This window comes from Sorex araneus, chromosome 8 (assembly GCF_027595985.1).
Source record: "Sorex araneus isolate mSorAra2 chromosome 8, mSorAra2.pri, whole genome shotgun sequence".
In the NCBI taxonomy this organism is placed as follows: Eukaryota; Metazoa; Chordata; class Mammalia; order Eulipotyphla; family Soricidae; genus Sorex; species Sorex araneus.
The window spans coordinates 70,936,537-70,950,418 of NC_073309.1; the positions used below are offsets into that span (position 1 = coordinate 70,936,537).

The window sequence follows — 13,882 nt, forward strand, 5'->3', positions numbered from 1 at the left end:
AGGAGAAACAGCTCAGACGAAAGTTGAACACACCAGAAAGTAGAGCTGGAAAGCTCGTGAAACCTGAATTTTCACAAACACACTGTATCTCCACTTCCTGAATCAGAATCAAATTTAAAAATGGGTAGCCAACCTGGAAGTATCTCTCCTCATCCTGGCAGATTCAGCATACAGAAGGAATCCTTCAAATATATGGGGGTCTCAGTGCTACACTAGTTACAATGAAAGAGACTCTCGAAACTCATGTCCAATATAGGGGTATTTCAAGTCCCTCTTTTCTTTTTAAATTTATTTATGAGTGAGTCACAGTGAGGGTACAGTTACAGATTTATACATTTTCGTGCTCATGTTTCCCTCATACAAAGTTTGAGAATACATCCCTTCACCAGTGCCCATTCTCCACCACCAATAAACCAATAAACCCAGCATCCCTCCCCCTATCCTCCCCCCCCCTGCCGCTGTGGCAGGGTCTTCGCTTTTGTTCTCTCTCTCTAATTTGGTGTTCTGATTTGCAATAAATGTGTTGAGTGGCCATTGTATTCAGTCTCTAGTCTACATTCAGCACACTTCACCCTTCTCCTGCATTGCCTCCAACCACATTTTACTTGGTGTTCCCTTCTCTATCTGAGCTGCCTTTTTCCCAGAATGTGAGGCCAGCTTCCAAGCCATGGAGTCAACCTCCTGGTACTTATTTCTACTATTCTTGGGTGTTAGTCTCCTACACTGTTATTCTATATTCCATAGATGAGTTCAATCTTTCTATGTCTGTCTCTCTCTTTCTGACTCATTTCACTTAGCATGATTCTTTCCATGCTGATCCACTTATATGCAAACTTCATGACTTCATTTTTTCTAACAGCTGCATAGTATTCCATTGTATAGATGTACCAAAGTTTCTTCAACCAGTCATCTGTTCTAGGGCACTCGGGTTTTTTCCAGATTCTGGCTATTGTAAACAGTGCTGCAATGAACATATAAGTGCATATGTCATTTCTACTATACTTTTTAGCTCCTCTGGGAGATATTCCCAGCAGTGGTATTGTTGGGTCAAATGGGAGCTCAACCTCTAGTTTTTTGAGGATCATCCATATTGTTTTCCAAAAGGGCTGAGCTAGTCGGCATTCCCACCAGCAGTGTAGAAGGGTCCCTTTCTCCCCACATCCTCTCCAACAGCGGTTGCTTTTGTTCTTTTGGATGTGTGCTAGTCTCTGTGGTGTGAGGTGGTATCTCATGGTTGTTTTGATCTGCATCTCCCTGATGATTAGTGATGCAGAGCACTTTTTCATGTGCCTTTTGGCCATTCGTATCTCTGCCTTGGGAAAGTTTCTGTTCATTTCTTCGCCCCAGTTTTTGATGGGGTTGGATGTTTTCTTCTTGTAGAGTTCAACCAGTGCTTTATATACCATTGATATCAACCCCTTATCTGATGGGTATTGTGTAAATATCCTTTCCCATTCTGTAGATAGTCTTTGTATTTTGGTCACTGTATCTTCTGCGGTGCAGAAGCTTTTTAGTTTAATGTAGTCTCATTTGTTGATCTCTGTTTCTACTAGATTGCTTAGTTCCGTGTCATCTTTGAAGATACCTTTATCTTCAATATCGTGAAGGGTTTTGCCGACTTTGTCTTCAATGTCCCTTATGGTTTGTGGTCTGATGTTGAGGTCTTTAATCCATTTTGATCTGACTTTTGTGCATGGTGTCAGGTCGAGGTTTAAGCCCATTCTTTTGCATGTGGTTGTCCAGTTGTGCCAGCACCATTTGTTAAAGAGGCTTTCCTTGCTCCATTTCACATCTCTTGCTCCCTTATCAAAGATTAGATGATCATACATTTGGGGTTGTGTATAGGGATATTCCACCCTGTTCCATTGGTCTTCAGCTCTGCCTTTGTTCCAGTACCATGCTGTTTAATTGTTACTGCTTTGTAGTAAAGATTGAGGTTGGGGAGGGTGATGACTCCCATCATCTTTTTCCCAAGAATTGTTTTAGCTATCCGTGGGTTTGTTGTTCCATATGAATTTTAGGATTGCTTGATCCGTTTCTTTGAAGAATGTCATGGGTATCCTTATAGGGATCGCGTTGAATCTGTATAATGCTTTGGGGAGTATTGCCATTTTGACAATATTGATTCTCCCTATCCATGAACAGGGTATATGTTTCCATTTCCTCATGTCCTCTTTTATTTCATGGAGTAGCGTTTTATAGTTTTCTTTGTAGAGGTCTTTTACTTCCTTGGTTAAGCTGATTCCGAGGTACTTTATTTTCTGGGGCACGATTGTGAATGGGATTGCTTTTTTCATGTCCCTTTCCTCTGCCTCATTGTTTGTATATAGGAAGGCCATGGATTTTTGGGTGTTGATTTTGTAGCCTGCAACTGTACTATATAAGTCTATTGTTTCTAAGAGTTTCTTTGTAGAGGTTTTAGGCTTCTCTAGGTATAGTATCATATCATCTGCAAATACTGAGAGTTTGATTTCTTCCTTTCCTATCTGGATGCCCTTAATCTCTTTTTCTTGTCTAATGGCTATCGCAAGTACTTCCAGTACTATATTGAAGAGAAGTGGTGAGAGTGGCCATCCTTGTCTTGTGCCTGATCTCAGCGGAAAGGTACTTAGTTTTTCCCCATTGAGGATAATACTTGCCGTAGGCTTGTGGTAGATGGCTTCGACTATCTTGAGGAAAGTTCCTCCAAAACCCATTTTGGTGAGGGTTTTCATCATGAATGGGTGCTGGATCTTGTCAAATGCTTTCTCTGCATCTATTGATGGTTTTTATCTTTACTTTTGTTGATATTATGGATTATGTTGATTGATTTCCGAATGTTAAACCATCCTTGCATCCCCGGGATGAATCCCACTTGGTCATAGTGTATGATCTTCTTGATGAGTTGTTGAATCCTATTTGCTAATGTTTTGTTGAGGATCTTTGCATCAGTGTTCATCAGGGATATTGGTCTGTAATTTTCTTTCTTAGTGGTGTCTTTGTTTCCTTTTGGTATTAGGGAGATGTGTGCTTCATAGAAACTGTTTGGGAGAGTTCCTGTTTCTTCAATTTCCTGGAAAAGCTTGAGGAGAACTGGCAACAGGTCTTCTTTAAACATTTGGAAGAATTCGCCAGTGAATCCGTCTGGATCTGGGCTTTTATTTTTGGGGAGATTTTTGATTACAGTTTCAATTTTCTTAATATTAATGGGTCTATTCAGGTATTCCAAGTCTTCTTTGTTCAGTCTTGGGAGATTGTAGGAATCAAGGAATTCATCCATTTGAACCTAAAAGGTTCTCTTTTTTTTAGTGGCATACAGGCTTTCGAAGTAGTCTCTGACAATCTTTTGAATTTCGTTGGTTTCTGTTGTGATGTCCCCCTTTTCATTCCTGATTAGATTTATTAGGGTTCTCTCTCTCTCTTTCTTTGTGAATCTTGCTAGTGGTTTGTCAATCTTGTTTATTTTCTCAAAGAACCAGCTGTTGGTTTCATTGACCTTTGGGATTGTTTTCTGGGTTTCCATGTCATTAATTTCTGCTCTAATTTTTATTATTTCTTTCCTTCGGTCTGGTTTGGGTTCCTTTTTCTGGTTCTTTTCTAAGGCCTTGAGCTGTGAATTCAAGCTATCTATGTAGGCCCTTTCCTCCTTCCTAAGGAACGCTTGCAGAGCTATAAATTTTCCCCTTAACACAGCTTTCGCTGCATCCCATAGGATTTGGTAGCTTGTGTCTTCATTCTCATTTGTTTCGAGGTATCTCTTGATTTTTCCTTGATTTCCTTCCTGACCCATTTATTGTTCAACATTGAGCTGTTTAATTTCCAGGTGTTTGCTTTGATTCTCTGGGTCTGTGTGTGATTAGCTTCTATCTTCACGCATCGTGGTCTGAGAGGTTAGTTGATACAATTTCTATTTTTCTGATTTTATTGAGGTATGTTTTGTGTTCCAGTACATGGTTTATTTTTGAGAATGTTCCATGTGCACTGGAAAAGAATGTGTATTCTTTCTTTTTGGGGTGTAAAGCCCTGTATAGGTCTATTAAGCCTCTCTCTTCTATTTCTTCCTTCAGAGTCCGTGTTTCCTTGCTGAGTTTTGTTCTTGTCAATCTATCCAGAGTGATAGGGCAGTGTTGAAGTCTCCGACTACTATTGTGCTATTAGTGATGTCCTCCTTAAAGTCTGTTAGGAGTTGTTTTAAGTATTTAGCCGGTCTCTCATTAGGTGCATATACGTTTAAGAGTGTGATTTCTTCCTGTAGCACATATCCCTTGATAAATAGGAAGTGACCTTCGTTGTCCCTCCTAATCTTTTTCAACCTGAAATCTATGTTGTAGGATACTAGTATTGCCACCCCAGCTTTTTTAAGGGAGTTGTTTGCTTGCAGGATTGTTTTCCATCCTTTGACTTTGAGTCTGTGTTTGCCCTGACTGTTCAGGTGTGTTTCTTGCAGGCAGCAGAATGTTGGGTTTAGTTTCCGAATCCACTTTGCTACTCTGTGTCTCTTAATTGGTGCATTTAGGCCATTGACATTGAGAGAGATTATTGTCATGGGGTTTTGTGTCATCTTTCTGTGGTGTTTGTTGTTCTTGTGAGGTTCTTCCTTGACTTACAGTAGCCCCTTTAGTCCTTCTTTTAAGTTTGGTTTTGAGTCTATGAGGTTCCTGAGCTGTTGTTTATCCGAGAAATAGTGTATGATTCCTTCGAGTTTGAGTGAGAGTTTAGCCGGATAAAGTATTCTTGGTGAGGCGTTCATTTCGTTGAGCTTTTTCACTATGTCCCACCATTGTCTTCGGGCTCGGAGGGTTTCCTCTGATAGGTCTGCTGTAAATCTGAGGGGTGCTCCTTTGTATGTGGTTTCCTTCTTTGACCTTGCTGCTTGCAGAATTGTGTCTCTATCCACTGCATCCGTCATTTTGACTATAATATGCCTTGGAGTCTTTTTATTCGGGTCTCTTTTTGCTGGCACTCTTCGGACTCCTTTGATCTGGATGCCTGCCTTCTCCAGCTCTGGGAATTTCTTAGCAATGATGTCTTTGACTGTGTTTTTTTCATTGGGATTACTTCCCTGTGCTTCTGGTACTCCAATGATTCTTATGTTGTTCCTCTTGAAGTCATCCCCAAGGACTCTTATTCTCTCTATAGCCATTTTGAGGTCTTTTGCCATTATTTGTTGTTGTCTGTAAGCTTTCTGCAGCTCATCTTCTATGTCACTGATTCTGTCTTCGGCTGTAGTCATTCTACTCTTGAGAGCACCTACTGAGATTTTAATTCATCTACTGACTCCTTTATTTGTGTGACTTCTGTTTGTATCTTTGTGACATCTGTTTGTAGCTTTGAAATTTCTGATCTCATTTCTTCTTGTATTTTCTTGGTTGACTGTTCCAAAGCATCGTTCATCTCCTCCCTTAATTTATTGGATGTCTGTTCCATGGTTGCTTGGAGTACATCGACTCTCTTCAAGATTTCTTCTCTGAATTCTTTTTTCTCAGAAGTCCAGTATGTGGGTGGACCCTTTGGAGATTTCTGGAATCTTATCTTCATCTTCTCTTCGTGGGGGGATTTTCGCTGTTTCTTCATATTGTTGTGGAAGTCTAGAGTTGTAGCCTTCTAGTTGTCTATCCCTATTTGCGCTTTCTCCGGGAGGTGGGGATTCTGTTGGTGCTAAGTTGATGCTGGAGGCTTTGTTCCAATTCCAGAATACTTCCTTATTCTCAGGCTCTCCTCTTGGTTTATGTGGGGCCTTTAGCGATAATTTAAGGCTATGCTGTTAGCGATGATTTAAGGCTATGCTGTTAGTGATGATTTAAGGCTATGCTGTCTTTACGAGGAGTTTGTGGAGATTCTATTGTCCACTGATAGCTTTTGTGATGTTCAACTCGGCTAAAGGACTATTTTTGCGAAAAATGATTTAGCTGGCCAGGGTGATTTTCAAAGAAACTGGTTATAGGGTGTGTAATGTAAGAAAAATAAAAACTGCGGCAGCGTAAGCGGCTGCCGCTCCGACAAGTGCCCACACCCCCTTTTGAGGCCACGTCCCCGCACTACAGACCACGCCCCCAGTTGTCTCTTGGGGGACAGGACGAGGTAGGCGGGTGGGAGAGTGCCCCTCGGGTCCGTAGGCGGAGTCCCGATCCTGTTTGTCAGTACCTGATTGGGGATTCGGCGTTACAGAGGAGCAGAGGCGCGTCCACACAGCGCACGCAGTTCAGGGGTTCCAGGGGACCCCCCCACAGCCGGAACTGATGGGAGAGTCTCAAGTCCCTCTTAATTGTACTCATGTTGTAAATGACTGGAGGAAACCCGCGTCAGGACGAAGTAGGAACTCACCTGAAACTAGAGCTGTAAGGTTCCTTGGTTTCCAACTGTCACAGCTACACTGTAAGCCCACGTCCAATGACAGACACTCATTGACCTAAAAGGAAGCCTAATCTCAGTTACCTCCCGCGCATACCTCGAATCACGACCATGGTGGAATCCTTCTAGTTCACACTCATTGACCTAAACCGAGGATGCCAGCCAATTGGGAGCACTTTATGGATGACAATGGCAATAAGCACTCACTCATGCAGAATCTCAGTGGATCCTTAAAACAACTTGTAAGCCTACTGAAAACTAGGCCAAGAGAGGTTCTTTATGCTGCCCAAGGTCACACAGCTGAAAAGCAGCAGCAGCTGAATTTGAATTTAGGACTGGCTGATTCTAAAATCTGTGTCTTGGGGTCAAGAGAGATACAGCAGGGCTTAAAGCATTTGCCTTACACGTGTCTGACCCTGGTTTACTCCCAGGCACCCCATGGCTCCCTAATCATTGCTGGATCCCTAGAACACTGGTAGGGTAGCCCAGGTAATTGAGGAATTACCAAGAAGCACTGATGCTTGGATCTTCACATTCACATTCTGTTGGCTGAGATTCTCTTGGAGCAGTCAGTAGGGGGTGCTTTAAGCCCCCTGAACACCACCTGGGAGTCACCCAGCCCCCAGCAAAACCCATCCCCTGATGAATACTTCTAGACTTTTTTGAGGGGGGCCACACCAGCTGTGCTCAGAGCTGACTCCTGGCTCTGCATCACTCCTGGCAGACCCGGAGGTGTAGGGCATATCCAGGCCAAACTGCATGGAAGGCAAGCCCCTTACCTGCTGTGCTGTCTCCCATCCCACTCTGAATTTTAAAAAAGTATATATATGCATATATATAATATATTTTTTAATTCGCTCACCATGAAGTACAAGGTTGGTCATGCTTGAGTTTCAGGCAGACAGTGTTCCAACACCTGTGCACATTTCCTACCACCAGTGTCGCCAGTTTGAATGGGTAAAGAGTTTCCAGGCTCTAAATGACTGCGAGAACGTTTGAAAATGAACATGAGTACGCTGGAGACTTGTGGGGACACTTACTTTTTCAGGGTCATGTCCTGTCCCGAGAGCGGGGCGCCCTGTACTGGCGAGTTCTTCCTGCCACATACGTTGCCAAAGCTGTCATAGCCGAAGAGGAGCCGTCCTGCAGAGCCAGCCACCGCCGAGTAGCCCATGAGGAACATCTAGGAGATCACGTGGACAGTGAGAGCTTGGTCTAAGGGGTGGGAACCTGCCTGAGAGTAGGGCTAGGGCGCAGAATCTAGCCCAATACAGGGTCTGCTCGAACCAGCTGGCATGTGGCTACCTACGTGCAGCACTGCTTAGCGGGAGGAAGTGCCCACACAAGGTCTTCTTCGTTCCCTTCCCCAGGGGTTTGTCATTTCCCTCTCTTGGTCTTACTTCACTCAACCAATTCAAGTGCTTTCCCCTTGAGGTTCTTGTTTTATCTAAATGTACCAGGTAAATAATATGGTCTGCCATGGAGGCAGGGGGAAGGTGGGAAAAGTGGGGGTAGACTGGGGATATTGGTGGTGGGGAATGTGCACTGGTGGAGGGTTGGGTGTTTGATCATTGTGTGACTGTAACTCAGACATGAAAGTTTGTAACTATCTCATGGTGAATCAATAAAATTTTTTTAAAAATAATGGCTTTATTTCCTGAATTTCTCTTCCTCTCCTCTCCCCCATATCCAGTTGTCTCCCCTTCCTTCCCCTCCCCTTCCCTCCCCCTCCCTTTCTCTTCCCTTCCCTTCCCTCCCCTCTCCTCCCCTCCCCCCTTCCCTTCCAGTCACCTACTTTCCCCTCCTCTCCTTCCCTCCCCTCCCCTTCCCCTCCCCCTCCCCTCCCCTTCCCTCCCCTCCCTTCCCTTCCCTTCCCTTCCCTTCCCTTCCCTTCCCTTCCCTTCCCTTCCCTTCCCTTCCCTTCCCTTCCCAAAAGTATTCAAAATCACCTTTGGAATACTCTGTATTCCAAATGAATACAGAGTGCTCCAAAGACAATTAGCCTGAAGTCAAATATGTTTCAGATATTCGGCATTCTTACTCATTTAGAAATCAGAGTAACAGTATTCCAGTTATTGGTAAGAGAGTCTGTTAGCTGAGAATTTCTTGGATTAGTCAAGAAATTGACCACTAAGAGCAAAAGTGCTCTAAGCCCCTTGAGCACTGCTTGGGGGTCACCTTCCTGGAAAAACTCGAACTCTGATGAACACATCTACTTCTAGATTTTTTTTTTGAGGGGCCACACCCAGCTGTGCTCAGAGCTGACTCCTGGCTCTGCACTCAACCAATTCATTTGAAGTAATTTTTCACTTGAAGTGAAATTTTTAAAATTTTCACTTGAAGTCTTTCAGTCTTCCCCCTAGAGACTGTTATTGGGTGGTATGAAGATAAGCAAGTCTGAGCAGCTGCCCTCAAAGGATTCAGCCTGGAGAGGGGTGGGCTTATAAACTGGGGAGCTCTATGAGCCTATGGAAGGAGGCTCTCTGCCCCCACCTTTCCCCAGCTCCTCCTCAGTCTCAGGGTCAGCAGGGGCTGCTGTGAACAGTCACAGCACTCCCTACACAGACACGCACGCGCGCGCGCACACACACACACACACACACACACACACACGTGGCCTGCGGGAGTCTGGTGGGAGTCTGGTCGATCTGTCCTGATCTGTCCTGATCCTTCTCCTACCCTTCCACTTGGGGGCGTGCTGAGACTCTGCTTGGAGTGCACTTAGAGGGAGAAAAGCACCTGCCAGAGATCTAATACCGAGGCGGTAGCACTGTAGCACTGTCATAGCACTGTCCTTCTGTTGTTCATCTATTTGCTTGAGCAAGTACCAGTAATATCTCCATTGTGAGACTTGTTACTGTTTTTGGCATATCGGACAGGCCACTGGTAGCTTTCCAGGCTCTACCTTGCATGCAGGCAGGATATTCTCAGTAGCTTACCAGGCTCTCCGCGAGGGACGGAGGAATCGAACCCGGTTGGCCACGTGCAAGGCAAATGCCCTATATTTCCCATTTATCATCATTCTCTATGGGCATGTCTCTTTGGGGAGGTTCATGGAGAATTAAAGATTTTTTTTTTTGAGGGTGGGATGCAGGCTGAATAATTCTGACTCCCAAATTCCTATTAGCCAGTAGAATCATTGCCCCACTATTAAACCACAAAACTTTGCCCTAATTTCAAATACACACATGCCATTGCATGGACCAGGTGAGATAGTAGCTGCCCCTGTCAGGGCTTGCTCCCCCTCCATGGCGCAGAATGGGGGCCCCCAACATGTAGTCTTGAAAGACGCATAGATGGAGAACACTGAAGTGGTAAGTAGAGGCAGAGACTGACCAAATATTGAGCTAGTTTGTCCTATGTGTACTCTGTGAGTATAAATAAAGGCTAACACCATGTTTGCAAACAACAATCCCTGCTGGTAATTCAGGTCCCCTGGTTTCCAACCAGCTCTAGCCTGGGGCAGCACCATCAAGAATAGTCTTTCAGGCGTGATCCTCCTGATAAGACACAACATTATCAGTCAAGGAAGCTGGATAGCAGAGGCAGAACCTAAACCTTCTTGGACTGTGCCTTAAAAAGAGTTAAGAATATTGTACATGGGGCTAGAGCTATAGGACAGTGGGTTGGGTGCTTGTACATGATCGATGGGACTTTGATCCTCAGGATCCCCTATGGCCCTCCAATCTCTCCAGGAGTAATTCCCAAGTGCAGAGCCAGGAGTAACCCCTGAGTACTTCAGAGTGTGGCACAGAAACAAAAACAAATGAAAAAAAAAAAAGACAGTCCATGCCAGTCAGCTAGGAAAAGGCTGGCATTACTGAGTGTGATAAGGAGACAGGCTCATCTTGAAGCCTTCAGGTTTAGTCTGCCAATGAAATACAATTTCAGAGCAGTTTTCAGCTACCCTTCAGATGGTATATAAGTCCTTGGTCTGTGATGGATCCTCACTGACAAATCCTTTGCCCAGAGAGTTGGGGCTGAGAGTTTGGTAGTGATGTGCCAGGTTTAAACCGTGAATGGAAGATCATTCACAGCCAGGGTGGAAGCTGCCAGGCCACACTGGGCAGCTGTCTACCTTGGAAAACAAGGGAGGTGGCACTGGAGGGTCCCTCAGCCCCCAGAAGAGCTTCCCTGGGACTCTGGGCCAGGCACTGTGATACATTAGGTGACCCCCTTTAGCTCAGCCTTCCATGATGCCTCCTCTCATACTCTTCCAGGAAGTTCTGTAGTGAGCTTGGCTAGACCCTTTCTACTTGGCAGAGGAGCCCATGTGGCATCTTAGGGTCTAGTTCAAACTTAACTCTTATCAACAAAGGCAATTTCCATCTGGGAACTATCATGGAACTTTATTTGCCAGGCAGCCAATGGTTTGCCTCAGTTTGGAGTGACTCCATGAACACCGTCTTTGAAGGAGTTGAGCGAGTTTTTTCCTGCTGTTACTAGCGGTTTTTTTTGTTTTGGTTTGGGGGCCACACCTGGCAATGTTCAGGACTTATTCCTGGTTCTGTGCTTGGGGGTCCCCCCTGGAGGGGCTTCAGAACCGATATAGGGTGCCTGGAATTGAACCTGGGTCAGTCACATGCGATGCAGGCGACTACTCACTGTCCCTCTCTCTGACCCTGTTACCCAAATTTTCAAAGTGCAAGAGACTCTCCCAGGACTGAAGTGGCCTAGCTAGGTCAGAACTCCCTGCACCCACACACACCTGCAAGCAAGAATGAGAGAAAAAGTCATGACCCAGAGTTAACTGGAGGCTTTTTATCCAGAAGGCTCTTGATCCATTGCTACACCATATAATCTTGGGTGTTTTATGCTCAGCGGAAGTAAGAATAATTTACTTCTAGGTTCCTTCTGGGTTTTCCCTCATCAGAGGAACAGCGAACCCTGGAGGGATTTTTTTTTTTATGGGTGTCCCTCACCCTCACCCCTGCCAAAATGATAAATGAACTTCCAGGCCACTAGTAAACTGGCATGATAAAAGAAGACAAACCAGCTGGGTGAAGGACAAGCTCATTGCAAAGCGTGGATCTCAGTTCACTGGAGCTGGCCTGCAGCAGCGAGAGGGCTACTCCTCCAGGCTCACCCGCTGTGCTAACAGGGATTTCCAGTGGCCCCTGCCAGGCTGGAAGTGCTGGGGCCCCACCAAACACAAATTTGATTTTTTTTTTTTTTTTTTTTTTGCTTTTTGGGTCACACCCGGCGATGCACAGGGGTTACTCCTGGCTCTGCACTCAGGAATCACCCCTGGCGGTGCTCAGGGGACCATATGGGATGCTGGGAATCGAACCCGGGTCGGCCGTGTGCATGGCAAACGCCTTACCCGTTGTGCTATTGCTCCAGCCCCCAAACACAAATTTGAACCTGGCGGTTCTGAGTCTCTCCCGGCAAGGCCCTGGAAATGTAATTCACCGTAGGTGCACAGTTATTTCGGGGCGCACAGGACGGATCGCTTCCCTACAAGACCCCACACTTACCAAACCAGTCCAAAAGAGAAAGAACAGGAATAGCCAGGCCTTGTCTGTGCATTTCCTATACAGCTGAGGTCGCCACGCCACCTGGGGTGCCCTCTGCAGAAGCCTGCCAGCAAAGAAAATAAAAAAAATGGAGAATCGGGGGAAAAGAATACAAATAACCCGATGGGTGTTCACCCGGCACCCAAACCTATTCGCCGAGGCTTCAGGAGCCTTTTGGACACCTGCTCTGCGGGCGGCTGTGCATTCTCTTGCGGCCAAGTCCTTACCTGGACGCGGCCCCCATCCATGCCCCACCGCCAGCGCGCCCCTCGCCTCGGCCCCAGCCTCTGGGGGGACCCGGGGGCGCCCGCTTGGGGGGTAAATAAGCGTCCAGGCAGGGCGGGCGCGCTCTCGAGGGCCGAAGCCTCCCCGGGGCCCCTGTCCCGGGGGTCTTATAGGCTGGGGGCAGGCGCGGGCCTTACCGACGGGGCGTTGAGGCGCTGCATGGTAGGGCTGAGCGCGGGGAGGGCAAAGGCCGCGGGGAGGCCCGAGCCTGCAGCGCGCCCCGAGCACGTGCGCCCCGCCCCGTGGCGGCCTCGGAGGCCCCTTCGCGGAGGGCAGCCTAGTGTCCCCGCCCCGGCCGCGCCCTCCCGCACCCGGGAACCGCGGGCAGGAAGTCGGCTCGGGGTGACTCCTTCCTGGAAGGTGGGGACGGAGCGGGGACGGGCCAGTCCTCGGGAGAGGAGCTCTGACTTGTGCAGGGCGGGCTTCCGAGTGTTTAGCAAACAGATGAAATCGTCGGGGCGTGGTCTCCGCCGCAAAGCTCTGCCTGCAGAGACCTGGGCTCGACGCCCTCCTGCACAGTCTTCATCAGCAACGAGGCGGAAGAAACCGTCATTCCAAACCTGCAGATGCGGGAAACTGAGGCCCAGGGCGGCGGCGACGTGGTTGGGTGAAGAAGACCCAGAAGAAACATTTGCAGAAAGAACTACCTGCTCTCGGGCTGATTCTTCCTGCAGAGTTCCTGCGCCACGCGTGCAGCCGGGCACTGTCCCCAGGGAGTTCCTGCACGGCCCTGGCTCCCCCCACACCCGTCTCTCCTGGGGAACAAGCCACAGAGGAGCCGACAGCCGGGCAGCAAAACGCGAGCGCGACTCCCGAGCCGGAGCCCTGCCAGGCGGAGCTCGCGCCCGACCTCTCCCCCACGTTGCTTTGGGATGTGCATGGCTCTGCTCTTCACCGTCGGATAGAAGCTGCTCCTGGGGCCTCCTTAGCATAGCAGCAAAAATAGGACAGTGGGTCGGGGGTTTCCCTTGCCCGTGGTCGACCTGGCCCTCCGCATTACATGTGGTCTCCCGAACACCCCCAGGAGTCATCCCCGAGCGCAGATCCAGGAGTAACTCCGGAGCATCGCCAGGTGTGACGAAAAAAAAGAAGGGGAAAAAGGGGGGGGGGGGAAGCTGTTACGATAGAAGAGGCAAGCTGGAAGTCAAGTGTGTATTATGTGTATATATATGAAGTACTCTTTACTGTTAGTTTTAGGAATTTCCTAAATATTCATGGCGCAGTAGTCTGGCTAGCAGATGTCAGTATAACTCGAGATCATAGATCCGTCAACTGGGTTGACAGGTGACCTTACCTTTCAAGGTCCACTCCCTTTTGTGTGCCTGCCCTCGCCCTGATCCTCAGCAGTACTCTCTCCCTGCACCAGCAAGACACTGGTTGTCTTGCTCCTTTTGTTTTTTGTGTGTGCTAGTATCACCGGTGCGAGATGATCTCTTTTGTTGTTTGATTTGCATTTCCCTGTGATGCAGAACTTTTTTTCTTTCTCCTTTTTTAAAAAATATACCCATTGGCTCTCTGAAAATCTTCATTGGATTTATTGGGTTTATTTGTTTGTTTTGGTGTCACACTTCGTGATGCTGGGGGGTGTTGTTGTTATTCCTGTGTTCAGGAATCACTCCTGGAGGTGCTTTGGGGACCATATGGGATGCCAGGGATTGAATTGGCTCAACTGTGTGCAAGGCCTTACCCACTGTACTATCTCTCTGGCACTTTGTATGTCTTCTTTGATGAAGTTTCTGTTCATCTCTTCT

The 13,882-nt window shown here is 47.1% G+C and overlaps 1 protein-coding gene across 1 annotated transcript in view; it reads right to left on the reverse strand.

The window, feature by feature from the left end:
- Positions 1-12,942, reverse strand: part of SLC44A3 (solute carrier family 44 member 3) — a 98,522-nt gene extending 85,580 nt beyond the window's left edge. The window contains 3 exon segments of the mRNA XM_004614669.2: positions 7,371-7,513; positions 11,808-11,910; positions 12,779-12,942. Coding sequence (XP_004614726.2) covers positions 7,371-7,513 — 143 coding nt within the window. The 5' untranslated portion in view covers positions 11,808-11,910; positions 12,779-12,942.
- Between the last annotated feature and the right edge of the window lie 940 nt (positions 12,943-13,882).